The sequence below is a fragment of the Fundulus heteroclitus genome, unplaced genomic scaffold (genome assembly GCF_011125445.2).
Source record: "Fundulus heteroclitus isolate FHET01 unplaced genomic scaffold, MU-UCD_Fhet_4.1 scaffold_65, whole genome shotgun sequence".
NCBI lineage: Eukaryota > Metazoa > Chordata > Actinopteri > Cyprinodontiformes > Fundulidae > Fundulus > Fundulus heteroclitus.
The window spans coordinates 923,002-936,028 of NW_023397088.1; the positions used below are offsets into that span (position 1 = coordinate 923,002).

The 13,027-nt window shown below is 43.8% G+C and overlaps 1 protein-coding gene across 1 annotated transcript in view; it reads left to right on the forward strand.

The window, feature by feature from the left end:
- Positions 1-13,027, forward strand: part of LOC118561490 (NACHT, LRR and PYD domains-containing protein 12-like) — a 90,632-nt gene that overhangs the window by 45,894 nt on the left and 31,711 nt on the right. The window contains exons 12-13 of the mRNA XM_036133612.1: positions 4,171-4,344; positions 8,043-8,219. Coding sequence (XP_035989505.1) covers positions 4,171-4,344; positions 8,043-8,219 — 351 coding nt within the window. The remainder of the gene's footprint in view (positions 1-4,170; positions 4,345-8,042; positions 8,220-13,027) is intronic.

Below are 13,027 nucleotides of genomic sequence, written 5' to 3' on the forward strand. Positions count from 1 at the left end.
TGAGGCAGTCAGATCACAAAAAAGGTGAAAACGAGAATCTTAATCCAAAATCAGTCCAGGGTCAAAAAACTGAAAAGAAAAACAGAAAGCAAGAGTGTTCAAAACAGAATCCAAAAGCAGCGTCCAAGAACAGGTCTGAGGTTAGTAACAAATAAACTAAGCAGGAGGACTAGGAACAGATCAGCACTACTAGACAGGAACAGAATCAGGTCAGGTCAGGTCAACAGGAATTAAAATGGCTCAGAACGCTGTAACAAATAAGGAAAGGATCGACAGGTAACTATAGACACTGGATCAGACTCACCAACAAACAAGAACAGACGAACTGGCACTGATGAGTGACTGAACAGGGATTATATAGAGCTGAGACCAGGTGAATCCAGTAAAAGGTAATTGCAGGAGGGGTGGAGCAGAGCAGGCGTATAAAGAGAACAATCAAACCAGCCATCAGTGCCGAGTTCCCAACAGAAAACAGAAGCAAGCTAGAAACCAAAACAATAACAGAAAAACATGGCAGATAGCAAATAAAACTGATCACATACACAAAATCAAAATACCAAATAACCCCAGAGCCCACACTATGGCCCAAAACAAACTAAGACAGTTAAGAGGGCTGGCAGGTAAACCAAACTGAACTAAAAACTTACAGAACCCTGACTGATAACATAAAACAACACAATCAAACCATAACAAAAACTCAAATCATTATTGAACCACTCCCTCAAGGGTGGATTCCAGACACCCTTAAAAACGAGTCCAAAACAAAAACAAGGACGGCCCCGGCGGGTCAGGCACTCCGGCGGGCGACCGCGAGGACGGCCCCGGCGGGTCAGGCACTCCGGCGGGCGACCGCGAGGACGGCCCCGGCGGGTCAGGCACTCCGGCGGGCGCCCGCGAGGATGGCGGACTGGAGATTCAGGAGGTCGAAGGCCAAGTAGAGCCTCAGGAGGTCGACTCTGAAGCAGAGGTCTCTGAAGCTGACGGCGGAGGAGAATACTTCGAGGGTGGAGACAATGAAGCTGGTCCCTTGGCGGGCGGCGTAGACCATGCTGGGCCCTTGGCGGTTGGAGTTGGAAGAGGAACCCTGGAGGACGATACCTGTGAAAGAAAACCCCGGGAGGCGCTAGGCTAAAAAGTTCAGGAGGAGGCGTCTGGCTACAAAGTTCAGGAGGAGGCGTCTGGCTACAAAGTTCAGGAGGCGTCGCTGGGCTACAAAGTTCAGGAGGAGGCGTCTTGCTACCTGGTGCAGGAGGCGTCTGGCTACACGCAACGGCTAACACCTTGGCAACCATAAGCCTCAGAATCAGACCTCTGAGAGAATCAGGTAGTGATAACCAGTAACAGACTTCAGAAGGCTGACTATCACTCGCGATGTGTGGAGGCTGAGACCTGAGTTGGAGCTTAAGGCCCTTAACCTCACTCGGGGTTCTCTGCTGTTTAACCCCCCTACGCGCACCCAAACCCCTGCCTCTAGGTTGATAAGCCTGATGTTGGTTACCCAGAGGAGGGCTACTCCGGCTAGACATGTCCCTAGGAAGTGGAGAACCCACCTGGGACCCTGTTTCACAGGCCGAAGGCAGCCACGCCTGGGTCTCTACCTCATAGGACCGTGGAAGCTCCATCTGGGTCTCCGCCTCACTAGACCGTGGAAGCTCCATCTGGGTCTCCGCCTCACAAGACCGTGAGAACTCCACCTGAGACCCCGTCTCACGGGTTGGTGGAGAACCCACCTGGCATCCCACTTCACAGGCCGACGGAGAGCCCATCTGGGTCTCTACCTCACGGGCTGGTGAAGGAGCCACTGTGGTGCCCACCATGGTAAACAGGCTAGGACCAGAGGTATCAACCAGAACCTTGGACAGACTCAAAACTCGAGGCGTCGGTCAGACCCTCGGTAATGGACACAGGATCTGAGGCGTCGGCCAGACCCTCGGAGACAGAGGCGGGACGTGAGGCGTGGTTATGAGTCCTTACTGGAGCTGGTTTGATCAGAGCAGGTGATGAGGGATGGTGGTAAAAAGCTTTTAATGCCACCCTGTAATTCTCCTCTAACGACTTTAACGTAATCTCTACCTCCAGAGAATAATGCGAAAAAAGTGAATTTCTCAGATGTTTGATTACACGAGCCAAGGCTCTTAACTCCTCCTTCTTCCTAGAAACAAAATCGTCCTGTGACATAAAGTTAGGAGGGACGGAGAAATCAACTGGAACGGAAACTGGGATTGGACTATTTGAATGGGAAGGAGGAAGCTGGATTGGGGTAACAGCGGGGCTGAGCGCAGGCAACCATGCCGAGTCAGGAGTAGAGAGAAGCTGAGAGGAAATTATTGTCTTATTATCGCAGGTAAATGACTTCCATGTGGAATGCTTACGGCGACGTCTGTGGGGCTGATCAGAGGGAGAGTGCAGCGGCCCTGCAGCAACCTGGGGAGACGAGTCGGCATGAAGATGCACTGATTGACAACTTTCCTCAACATAATCAGGAAACTGGACAGAACTAAGGAAAAGATCGGGGCGAATATCAGAGATGATATCTGCATCAACCTCCATAAAAAGGCTCGGATCTGGATTAAATCCACTGGCTGAAACGAGGACAGAACCACTGGGCGAGTAACTCCGTTCTTCTGTCTGACCAGGAAAACAGGCTTGCTTATCAACCACAATAAGCCTGCCCGTGCGAAAAGACTGAGACGGGAGTGGCCTTCGGTTACGGCTGGTCCGTGCTGACTGGTTCGGTTGTTTGTTGGCTGATGGGTCCATAGGGACCAGTTCGTACTGTAATGATTCAGAATGTGGACCCAGTATTCAGCCAGACAAATAGAGTGCCGACAAAAGGTATTTATTTTGGAACTGATAGTGGGACAGGAACCCAAACAACTGAGGCAGTCAGATCACAAAAAAGGGGAAAACAAGAATCTTAATCCAGAATCAGTCCAGGGTCAAAAAACTGAGAAAAAAAAAAAACAGAAAACAAGAGTGTCCAAAACAGAATCCAAAAGCAACGTCCAAGAACAGGTCTGAGGTTAGTAACAAATAAACTAAGCAGGAGGACTAGGAACAGATCAGCACTACTAGACAGGAACAGAATCAGGTCAGGTCAGGTCAACAGGAATTAAAATGGCTCAGAACGCTGTAACAAATAAGGAAAGGATCGACAGGTAACTATAGACACTGGATCAGACTCACCAACAAACAAGAACAGACGAACTGGCACTGATGAGTGACTGAACAGGGATTATATAGAGCTGAGACCAGGTGAATCCAGTAAAAGGTAATTGCAGGAGGGGTGGAGCAGAGCAGGCGTATAAAGAGAACAATCAAACCAGCCATCAGTGCCGAGTTCCCAACAGAAAACAGAAGCAAGCTAGAAACCAAAACAATAACAGAAAAACATGGCAGATAGCAAATAAAACTGATCACATACACAAAATCAAAATACCAAATAACCCCAGAGCCCACACTATGGCCCAAAACAAACTAAGACAGTTAAGAGGGCTGGCAGGTAAACCAAACTGAACTAAAAGCTTACAGAACCCTGACTGATAACATAAAACAACACAATCAAACCATAACAAAAACTCAAATCATTACAGGATGGTTGGATGAAGAAATCTGATGTTTGTTGGGAATTTGTTCTGCTTCCTTTGCTGATAACATTGATATCAGACTGGTTCTGTTTGTGATGCAGCATCCTGTGTGACAGTAGAACAGGTAGAAGCGCTTCTGTTCTCAGTCATGTATTCATGTGTTTAGAAATGAGTGAAGTGTAATTATTGCAGCTGATGATCCTTCAGATAAATCCCTCAGTTCCCCTCAATAGAAGGTTACTGTCACTGAAAATGAGCTGCTTCCATTCAATCACAGCAGCATTAATTAACAGTCTGATGTCACACTTTGCTTATTAAAGTCCAGTTTGGTTCCAGCTCAGAACCACTGAAGGCCCGACTGAAATATTCTAACAACACGTCATGATAACATGTTCTGGTTCTGCTGGGTTTAACTCTTTAAATCAGCTCTACTGGATCAAATATCAGACATCAGTTCATCATGTTTCTGGGACTTTTACATTCAGGGAAATTAATTTTCTACATTTTATTATTTATTTGTTCATATTTCAGTTTTAACCTGCATCCTGTTGGCTTCAGCTCACATCTTTTATTCTTTATTCAGATTGGAGAGCTGCAGGTTGTCAGAGATCAGCTGTTCTTCTGTGGTTTTGGCTCTGAAGTCCAACCCCTCCCATCTGACACAACTGGACCTGAGCGGAAACAACCTGAAAGATGCTGGAGTGAAGAAGCTCTGTGGTTTTCTGCAGACTCCCCTCTGCAAACTACAGATATTGAGGTCAGACTCCATGTTTTAGTTCTGATATTTATGATGTGAAAGTTGTGTTGACACTAAACTGCAGACATCTGGCTGATATTCTACTGATCCACACTGAGGATCTTCATGGTAAAGTCTGCTTTCTTCTTTACTGCTTTGCTCCAGTTAAAGTTTCTTTCTGTTTCCAACTTCCTGCCAGGATTTACTGCCTAAAAACAGCAACTCCTAAACTCCACATTGCTCAACTGAGAGCCTCCAGGATTGTCAAAGACTCCTGGATCAGGTGTTGAAACGTTTTCACAGAAACTGAGTGAAAGTCTGCTAACCTTGGATTTAATCCTGTTGTAGTTGCCATGACTCTGATGATTGAGAATATGCACAGGCATGAGCAGACAAGCCAGAGGGCCCGGTGTGGAGCAGAATTATAACGATGAGAGATTAAAGCTGTCTACTACTGAGGTTAATGCAAAGTTACAGACAAGTAACAGACTTTAAGAAGCAGACTGAAGATAAAAGTCTTTGTGTTTCTGCTGCTTCAGAATGATGCTTTGAGCCAAAGTTAGCATTGCTAAGAACTATTAGCATGTATTTAAATGTGGTAGCAGCTGGTTTTACTGTATATTGAATAATTTCTAACATTATTGGCCAGTTAAACTCTTACTGACTTCATATCAGAAAAAAATGAGTTTTGTAAATAAATGAATAGGAGCTAAGAGCTGCTGATGTCCAGAGTGGACCAGGAGCCAATCTTTGGACCCGCTGGAAGAGCAGACGTTGGTTATTCAGCTGCTTTGGCTTCACATGTTGCTGCCCTGGACAACCTTGAGGGTTGACCTTTGCCCTCACCTGCCTCCTCATCTGGACCAGCTGCACATTAAAGGGATCCCCCATCTAGCCTTCCCCATCCAGTCAAAACGCTAAAGGATTTGGGCTCCATGAACCTAACAAGTTCATTTGATTTTAATTGGTTTGCTCAGCAAGTGAACTGGATGTTTGTTTTTAGCCACAACAAACCCAAGCAACGACTCAGGCCTGCAGCGCTTTATTCTGCCTTCAGTTATCCGTATTTAGTCAATATTAGCTGACCTGATAAGTGATGTTTTGGACTGAGAGCAGTTTAACCTGATAAACCTGAGAGGTGAATATTGTTAGAAACTATTGTGACACTGCTGAGATCATATTTGGTGTGACTGGAATTATTTTTAATTTACTTATTATTGTTCTAAAAAAACATGCACCTAAACATATTTCATGGATCTCTGTTTTGTTTTACAATTATGTAGTATTTTATTTTTCATGGGAGTGTTTCTAACATCAGATTAGAATGGACTAAAGTTTAATTCTTCGTAGGTTATCTAAGGTTTATAAATTGATAAATTGCTGCTAAGTGGAGGCAGCAGCATTAAACTAAACAGTAATTATTGAGGAGAAATCGAAATAAATAACATAGTATCTCCTGTGAATAGGTGGTACGCTGAGCCATGATTAAAGGTTCCAGGGCCCGGTCCATAGTACTACATCCCTATTTAACCTGCTGGTTCATTATAGAGCTACATGGAGCGGCTGTTACACATGATGGACTTCTGCTGAAAGCCATGAAGCAGGTGCTGAACCACCAGATCAATGACGTCCCAAATGAAGCTTTGGACTTCATTGACCCATGACCCGGCCCCATGAATCAAGCCCCAACAAAGTTCTTCTGAAGGACTGTGTTGCTGTTTCTGACAAATGCTCCAGAGCTTCAGCTTCAAGCAGACCATCACTACTGAAAGCCAGCGCTAAGCTGACCACCTCACTATAGCTGCTGGTGTTGCTAGGATGTGGTCCTGACGGGCCCATGTGGGCTGAGGGAGAGGTACCGAGAGACATCCAGAGGTTTACATCCTGAAGGTGAGGAAACCAGGGATAGAAGAACAAAGATGGAGACGGCAGTACAAGTAACCCCTCCAGAACCGTTGGACTTCTCCTGTCCTGCAGAACGGGCGAGGTGGGCCAGAAGATTGGAGAGGTTTCAGACTGCAGCAGCTCTAGATGAGAAATGTGAGGAAGATCAAGTTAGTTCACTCCTGTTTGCTGTGGGAGAAGCTGCAGATGACATTTTAGCTGTTGGACCTTTGACTAGAGCAGAGAAAAGATGGCTGGAGCTGGAAAAGCTGTGTTTGAGCAGCACTATGTGGGGAAATCCTCCATCATCTTTAAAAGAGCCCAGTTCAGTTCCAGACGTCACCAAGATGGAGAGAGAGCAGAACCATTTATTACAGCTGGACACAAACTGGCAGCAAACTGTGGTTCTGGAGAACTGGAAGAAGAACTCATACGGGCCAGAACTGTAGCTGGGATAAAAGGACATAAAGCTGTCTGAACCGGTACCAATGGACTCTGAGTTAACACTCACAAAGGCCAAAGAAAAAGTCCAGCAGAGGGAAACTGTGAAGAACCATAAACAGTTCTGCTCAGCAGCACAGCAGAGGGGAGCAGATCCAACATGGACGCCAGAAGGACCAAGATGAGAAAAATAAAGAACCAGACCCAGCAGCAGTCAGAACGGGACCAAAGCCAGAGAAGCTGGGAGGAAAAGAGTGTGGTGGATGCGGCTGAAAGCAGAAAGCTTCATGGAAAGACTGCCCAGCTAGAGATGTTCAGTGTTGGAGCTGTTAGAAGGAGCTTCTTGCTGGAGTTTGTTGGTTTGGCCCAGCAGCCAAACTACAGGAGGTCCCAAAACCCCAAGATGGCCCAGACAGGCAGGATGATGGATTTCTAGGAGAAAGAGGGTTGAGGAGGTCAGAACCGTGGAGAGAAAAGGTCCAGATGAACCACCATGACAGATATGGGAGTGGTGTAGGGGTTTCTGGGAAGTTGGAGTAAAAATGTTCCTAAGCAGAGGCCGGTGGGTCCTGTCTGCTGGTTGTACAGCCATGTTCTCCTGATATTGTTCAGCTCTACTTTCTAGGAGCCCTTTTCAGTGAGCCAGGATCTAAACAATGGGAGGACTTGTTGAAATGACTGCAGACTCTCTGTAAATATCCTCACCATGAATCCAGCATCATCTAATATAGCCGACAAAAAAGGAGTCAGAGACACAAGCAGGAAAGTCCACGAAAAAATAAGCAGCATTTTTCCTGAAGAGTCTGAATGTGGTCCAAATGTTCTGCAGAATAAAAACTGGAAAAGGTCCATTTGTTTTGGGCTCCACCTTCTGGACTGAAGCAACATTGAGCTCGGAACTGTTGGCCTCCAGTTAAATCTCAGCTTGGATGGTTGGAGGAAGAAATCTGATGTTTGTTGGGAATTTGTTCTGCTTTCTTTGCTGATAACATTGATATCAGACTGGTTCTGTTTGTGATGCAGCATCCTGTGTGACAGTAGAACAGGTAGAAGCGCTTCTGTTCTCAGTCATGTATTCATGTGTTTAGAGATGAGTGAAGTGTAATTATTGCAGCTGTTGATCCTTCAGATAAATCCCTCAGTTCCCCTCAATAGAAGGTTACTGTCACTGTGAAAATGAGCTGCTTCCATTCAATCACAGCAGCATTAATTAACAGCTCTGATGTCACACTTTGCTTATTAAAGTCCAGTTTGGTTCCAGCTCAGAACCACTGAAGGCCCGACTGAAAACATCAGGGAAATTAATTTTCTACATTTTATTATTTATTTGTTCATATTTCAGTTTTAACCTGCATCCTGGTGGCTTCAGCTAACATATTTTATTCTTTATTCAGATTGATAGACTGCAGTTTTTCAGAGATCAGCTGTTCTTCTGTGGGATTGGCTCTGAAGTCCAACCCCTCCCATCTGACAGAACTAGACCTGAGTAACAACTACAACCTGAAAGATGCTGGAGTGAAGGAGCTCTGTGGTTTTCTCCAGACTCCCCTCTGCAAACTACAGATATTGAGGTCAGACTCCATGTTTTAGTTCTGATATTTATGATGTGAAAGTTGTGTTGACACTAAACTGCAGACATCTGGCTGATATTCTACTGATCCACACTGAGGATCTTCAAGGTAAAGTCTGCTTTCTTCTTCACTGCTTTGCTCCAGTTAAAGTTTCTTTCTGTTTCCAACTTCCTGCCAGGATTTATTAAATAATCAACAGAAAACATGAAACAATGATTTTAATCTCAGTTTAGGGTTTCAGTTTTTATCCAGAACTGAGAAAGCGGAAGATAGAAGAAATGAAAAATACTAATGCTTAATTTATTTGAAGGGTTTTTAATCTCTTTAAACCTTCATCAGATTTTTTTTTTCTACATTTTATATAGGATGTTTTCAAAATAGTTGAGTTTATATTTCTGTAAAAAATTTGATAAAATTCAGCTGAAATACAAAGTTCAGATCGTCTTCTCTAATAAATATTTCCTGACTTTGTTCCTGGACTTGGAGCCAGTTTTTAATGTTTTCTCTCTGAGTAACTGAGTCTGAGCCCTGATCTCAGGTCAGAACCGGACAGCATTCGGACCCCCAGTGTGTATAAATCCCCCTCATGTGAAGTGGGTCAGAGGGGATTCAACCCAGTTTACAAAAGTGAATTTCAGCTCCTGGAATCTGTCTGACAGGAACAAATCTATAATCCCTGATTGATGCTTCAGCACTTTTAGAAGCTCTGGAAGGATTTTACTGACTAAAACACTCAGACACAACATGTCACAGTACCAGGTTCTGGTTCTGGGCTTTCAGCTCCTAAAGTCAGTTTTACATTAAATATTCTCCATGACATCATGTTTTATCGCTGTGGAATAATTAAAATAGTTCATTTATCTGCATTAATCTCCATTTGTTCATATTTCCTCCACAATTGCTGCTGACTTGTTTGTTTTCTGTGAAACTTGAATAATTTGGCTGCAGAACCTGAGTTTGTATTGATGGAGCTGCTGGTGGAGCTGACAGAGTTGAAGAGCTGAAGTCAGCAGGGCTGTCATTTAGAAAGCTTGATACACACAAAATGGACCTGAAATGTGCGTACGCCACTTTCCATCAAAAGTTGGGATCTATAAAATTGAACTCGAGGGGAAAATGTGTGGTCCTCATGCCAACTCTGACTCAGGCGTACGCTCATTTTGGAGACGGGGAAATTGGTGACGCAGATGGTGAAGTGGTGAATTAAAGCCAACCTGCATGAGGATTCTTCTCAGACATTCATTTCACTCCATATCAGACTTTAATCATAGATCATCTTGATCAGAAGCATTAAAACCACAGTATTATTCATTCTTGTCCTGGTGACTCTTAAATACATCTGGGACATTTCAAATAAATAAAAATGTCCATAAGCCATCTTAAATTTAAAATAAAAGTCTGCAAACATTTTGTCTGGGTTTTCTACGTTCACATTCCTCTCTCCAATGATCACCAGGGTGACGTGTTCCACAGATTATTGTGATGAGGTGAGCAGCAATCACTTTAATTGCTGGAAACAGTCAAACACACTCGTGTGTAATGCTGCTCGCTGGATGCATTGGCACTGCTGGAAGACCGTGCAGATGGAGAATTGAGGAAACGCGCTTTAAGGGATCAAATATTTCCTGGCCAATAATGAGGACTGGCCAATATCCTGCTTCTGACTCCCAGCATGCATTGTGCTGATACCCACGGGGGAAAGTGGCGACACCTCCCTCTGAGGAGCTGAAAGGCAGCTCTCCAACCCCCAGAGAGCAGAGAAGGAGGCTTTCTGCTCATACCCAGGCAGTCATCACCTTTTTAGGTGGGGGGGGGGGGGGGGGGGGGGGGTAGGGGGGTAATAATGGAGGGGAAACCTCTCTCCTCTGAATGTGGATCTGAACCCACAGCCACAGGGGAATTTCAACACGGAGCACAGCGTTGTTTACTTTTTAACAACTTATTTTAACAGCTTATTAACAACTTGTTTTAATGTGGACAACATCTGAGCTTTTACCTCTGATTTCCACATTTAATAAACGCCTCTCTGGGAAATTTTCCCAACGTTTCTTTGCTTTTTCTCTGTGGCTGCCACGTCACCATGATGAAAAAATGATCAGCTGACACATTTTATACACATTAACATTCATGAGGTGCTTTGCATCGACCATTTCTGGTTGAATCTGGGCGTGTAGAGGGCAGAACCTGAGCCAGAACCTGGTACCAAATGTATAGGTACAGCTGTGATCTAGAAAGGAAAATGGCTGCTGGTGTGTGTGTGCATGGTTTTATAAATCTGAATATTTTTGCCATACTTTTTCTTTTTCTTGTCGTACACTTTTAGTACAGATTCCACACAAAGTTTTATAAATGAGACCGCAGGACTGTAAAAACTGCTAAACAAGTTTTAACTATTGAAAGTTCTGATATTGTTGATTGTTGAAGAGCTGAAGTCAGCAGGTCTTTATTGAAGCAGCAGCTTGTTGTCATTAATATTAATGAGAGTTCTTTAACTGGTTCTGTTGGACTGTTAGAACCTGCATCCTGGTGGCTTCAGCTCACATATTTTATTCTTTACTCAGTTTGCAGCTCTGCAGTTTGTCAAAGATCAGCTGTGATTCTCTGTGTTCGGCGCTGAAGTCCAACCCGTCCCATCTGACAGAACTGAACCTGGGCTACAACAGCCTGAAGGAGTCAGATGTTCAGCAGCTGCAGGATCTTGTAAAGAGTCCAGACTACAAACTGAAATCTGTGTAAGTAGATGGTTGGAGTGAGTCCAGCTGCTGTCAGCAGAACTGTTCTGAACCCAGTTGGTACCAAAGCAAAGATCCAGTGTTTCCAGTAAAGCTGCAGCTTCTCAGTGGGAGGAGAATGGTGACAGACTTCCTGATTGGACACAAAGACAACAATCAGCCAATCAGAGGAGCCAGCAGCTTGTTGTGTTCCTGTGTTTGTGTCCATGTGAAGATGACTGTTGTTGTGTTCATGTCTCCAGGAAATGCAGCTGGATTCCAGCTGACAGCCTTCCACCATGTCTAGAGACAGTGGTCCTCATTCATCAAGCTGTGGAGCATCAGATCTGATCTCAGACTCTTTGTTCTCTCATTTTAACAGCAAACAGCTGATCAGTTTCATCTTAGTCACAGCTCTGAGATCAGTCTGACTGCAGCCTGCAAATCACTGATTTCACAGCCCATCATTACATTTAGTCACCATGTGGTCTTTCTACAGAGCAGAAGCTCTGCTGAAGTCCACTCAGCACATCTGGACATGTGTCCTTCTCTCATTAGTTTCATCCAGATGTGTTCAGGGACAGCCTCCATGTTTCTTAGTCAGCTGATGTTTCACAAACAGATGAGATGTTCATGTTCAGCTTCCAGAGGCTGGAAACACCCACTGATCTCCTCTGTTGCTCCTTCTTCTCTCTGCAGGGAGTGGAGGCCATCCTTTGCAGAGGAGAGAATCTGAGCTGTCCTGATGATCCAGAGGTTGAAGCTGCAGCAGTTTGAGCTTAAAGAGACTGAATGGATCCTGATGATGAACTCTGAGTTTAGAGATGTTGATCCTGTTTATCTGATCATGTCTGTCATTTAGTGTCTGATATCGTTTGTCTCTGTGGACCAATGAGGATGAAATGAAAACTAAGCTGCATTTAGTGGCTCCATGTAGTTTTGATCTGAATCTGATGAAACTGCAAAGTTGATCTTTATTCTCTCTGATTCATTGTTAGAATTATTTTTACTATTCTCTACAAGTTTTATTTTATTTACCATGTTCATTGCATTTATCATGTATTTACTCATTACTATTAAAAAGGTTTGACCTTATTCAGATATTAAAGTGTTGTTTAGGTAACTGTTCTCTCTCTATTTCTTTCTCTCTCTCTCACACTGTGTTTGTGTTTACTGGAACATATAGACCAGTGGTTACCATTTTATTTTACTGTATGTGTGTATTGATTTTTTCTCTTATTGTTACAGAAGGCCTGAAAAAGGTAGAAAAACGTGATAATGATAAGTGTTTTTCAAGGTATTTTCGAGACTGATGAACTGCATTCAGCCATCTGGTGTGCATATGCATAACTGAACTCTGGAAAACTGCTTTGTATTATCTCTCTGTTATCTCTCATAATAAAGATCACATTGCTGTTTGTCTCCCATACTCCCTTAGAATAACAACGTTTTTTGTAACTAGGATATCTTAATAAACACCAGGAAACAGCAGGTGTGCTTGAGAGAGGATAGGGGGTTTCTCCTTACAAGTTAAAAAAGATCTAATGTCTGATGTCTTTCTTCCCTGTTTAATGAATGTTTTAGGTGTTTGAACCTGACATTCATTTTCAGCCTGTAACCAAGAAATTTGAAAAAAAAAACAACCTCAACTCTAAGTTTCAGACTGCATGTTTGCTTCATTGTGATGCAGTTTCTGGAGGTTTTTCAGGATATTTTAGATGTTTTCTGCAAATGTTTGGGCAGCTCTGGTCATTTTATCTGTTGCTGCAAACAGCTCAGTGAGTAAATGATGGTTTCTTCAATCAGAGGATGAAGCTTTTCTTCATGATTTTAGATCAAATCATTTTAATTTCCTTCTTTCTGAGGGTAAAATCTAAAAGTGAGTAAAGATAAAGTTTGATCTGCTCCAGCTTCTCCTTTGGTGAGCATGGAAACACTTTCTGCAGCAGCTCAGAGACTTTCAGATCTTGTTTGGAGGATTTTCTCTGTTCTTCCTGCAGAACGGTTCTGGTTCTGTTGGATCTGTGGCTCATCATGCAGCTCTGCTCTGCTGAGGTCAGAACATAGATTTTAATCCTGTTTAGGGACTGTGGGGGT